This window comes from Onychostruthus taczanowskii, unplaced genomic scaffold, assembly GCF_017590055.1.
Source record: "Onychostruthus taczanowskii isolate IOZ18803 unplaced genomic scaffold, ASM1759005v1 scaffold764, whole genome shotgun sequence".
NCBI classification, from domain to species: Eukaryota; Metazoa; Chordata; class Aves; order Passeriformes; family Passeridae; genus Onychostruthus; species Onychostruthus taczanowskii.
This window is the reverse complement of record NW_024505495.1, coordinates 471-2643: the sequence shown is the minus strand read 5'-3', so window position 1 is coordinate 2643 and position 2173 is coordinate 471. Positions and strand designations below refer to the sequence as shown.

General features: G+C 68.4%; 1 protein-coding gene across 1 annotated transcript in view; it reads left to right on the top strand.

Moving 5' to 3' along the window:
• LOC121345968 (integrin alpha-D-like) overlaps positions 1–1934 on the top strand; it is a gene marked incomplete at its 3' end in the record, with an annotated part of 6125 nt that extends 4191 nt beyond the window's left edge. The window contains exons 6-10 of the mRNA XM_041423339.1: positions 156–295; positions 503–572; positions 793–905; positions 1215–1421; positions 1804–1934. Coding sequence (XP_041279273.1) covers positions 156–295; positions 503–572; positions 793–905; positions 1215–1421; positions 1804–1934 — 661 coding nt within the window. The remainder of the gene's footprint in view (positions 1–155; positions 296–502; positions 573–792; positions 906–1214; positions 1422–1803) is intronic.
• Positions 1935–2173: the final 239 nt, after the last annotated feature.

Sequence of the window (2173 nt, the reverse complement as noted above, 5' to 3'; positions counted from 1 at the left end):
ACCTGAGCCCCCCCTGACTCACCTAAGCCCCCCCCAGACTCACCTGAGCCCCCCCAGACTCACCTGAGACCCCCCCAGACTCACCTGAGACCCCCCAGACTCACCTGAGATTCACCTGAGCCCCCCCAGACTCACCTGAGCTCACCTGCGGGCAGGTTACGCGGCCACGCCCGTGGCGCTGGGGGGCGGCCTGGGCGTGGCCCTGGGCGCGCCCAGGTACGCTCACCTGGGCAGGGTGCTGCTGCTGAGGAAGGGACGCACCTGGGAGGCGCTGGCCCAGGCCACGGGGGCGCAGGTGAGCTCACCTGGGACAGGTAAGGGGGGGGTCACACCTGAGACAGGTGAGGGGGTCACACCTGGGGGTCACACCTGGGGGGGTCACATCTGGGGGGGTCACACCTGGGACAGGTGAGGGGGGTCACACCTGGGGGCCACACCTGGGGGTCACACCTGGGGTCACACCTGTCTCACTTGTTGGTCTCACCTGTCTCTCCCTCCCCAGGTGGGCTCCTATTTCGGGGCGTCCCTGCTGGCTCTGGAGCCCTGCCCAGATGAGCCCCGCCCCCAGGCAGGTGAGCCCCGCCCCCGGGCAGGTGAGCCCCAGGTGCGGCTCCTGGTGGGGGCGCCCCTGTTCTACGGGGGGGGCAGCGGCGGCTGCGTGCACCTGTGCGAGCTGGACGGACAGGTGAGGCACACCTGGACAGGTGAGGCACACCTGGGGCAGGTGAGGCACACCTGGGAAAGGTGAGGCACACCTGGGGCAGGTGAGCTGGCCCTCAGGTTCCCAGGCAGGTGAGCCCCGCCCCCGGGCAGGTGAGCCCCAGGTGCGGCTCCTGGTGGGGGCGCCCCTGTTCTACGGGGGGGGCAGCGGCGGCCGCGTGCACCTGTGCGAGCTGGACGGACAGGTGAGGCACACCTGGACAGGTGAGGCACACCTCGGGCAGGTGAGGCACACCTGGGCAGGTGAGGCACACCTGGGGCAGGTGAGGCACGCCTGGGGAAGGTGAGGCACACCTGGGCAGGTGAGGAACACCTGGAGAGCCTCACCTGGCCCTCAGGTTTCTCACCTGTGTCTTACCTGCTCCATCTCACCTGGCCCACCTGGGCCCACTTGGGCTCACCTGTCTCTCACCTGTCTCTCACCTGTCTCTCACCTGTCTCACCTGTCTCTCACCTGTCTCACCTGTCCCACCTGTCTCACCTGTCCCCCCCAGGGCCCTCACCTGCGCTGCCCGCTGGCGCTGCGGGGCTCACCTGGGCAGCCCCTGGGCCGTTTCGGGGCCAGCCTGGCGCAGGTGCGGCCGGCGGGCGGGGCCAGGTGCGCCCAGGTGGCCGTGGGGGCGCCGCTGGAGGACGACGGCCGCGGCGCCGTTTACCTGTTCGGGAGCACACCTGGCGGGGTCAGCGAGCGGGCGGAGCAGGTGAGGGGGCGGGGACACCTGGGGACACACCTGGGGACAGGTGAGGGGGGCGGGGACTACCTGGGGAGAACTTGAGACACCTGGGGCACCTGGGATGCATTTGGGCACACCTGGGGCAGGTGAGGCCTCACCTGGGCACACCTGGGGCAGGTGAGGGGGGCTGGGGCACCTGGGGGCACCTGGGGACAGCTGAGGGGGGGCTGGGGCACCTGGGGACACACCTGGGACACCTGGGGAGACACCTGGGACAGGTGAGAGCTCACCTGAGGGAGGGGGGACTCACCTGTCTCACCTGTCTCTCACCTGTCTCTCACCTGTCTCACCTGTCTCTCACCTGTCTCACCTGTCTCTCACCTGTCTCTCACCTGTCTCACCTGTCCAGCGCATCCCGGGCTCCCGGTTCCCGTCCCAGCCCCATTTTTTCGGCCAATCGCTGAGCGGGGGGCGTGACCTGAGCGGGGATCACCTGCCCGACCTGGCCGTGGGGGCGCGGGGCCAGGTGCTGCTGCTCAGGTGAGTCCAGGTGACCCAAAATCACCTGAAACCACCCAAAATCCACCCCAAACTCACCTGGGTTAGGTGTGGCTGCTCAGGGGAGCCCAGGTGACCCCAAATCACCTGAAAACCCCAAAATCCCCCCAAAATTCCCCAACATCCACCCAAAATCCCCCCCAAACCCACCTGGGCCAGGTGTGGCTGCTCCGGTGAGTCCAGGTGACCCAAAATCACCTGAAACCACCCAAAATCCACCC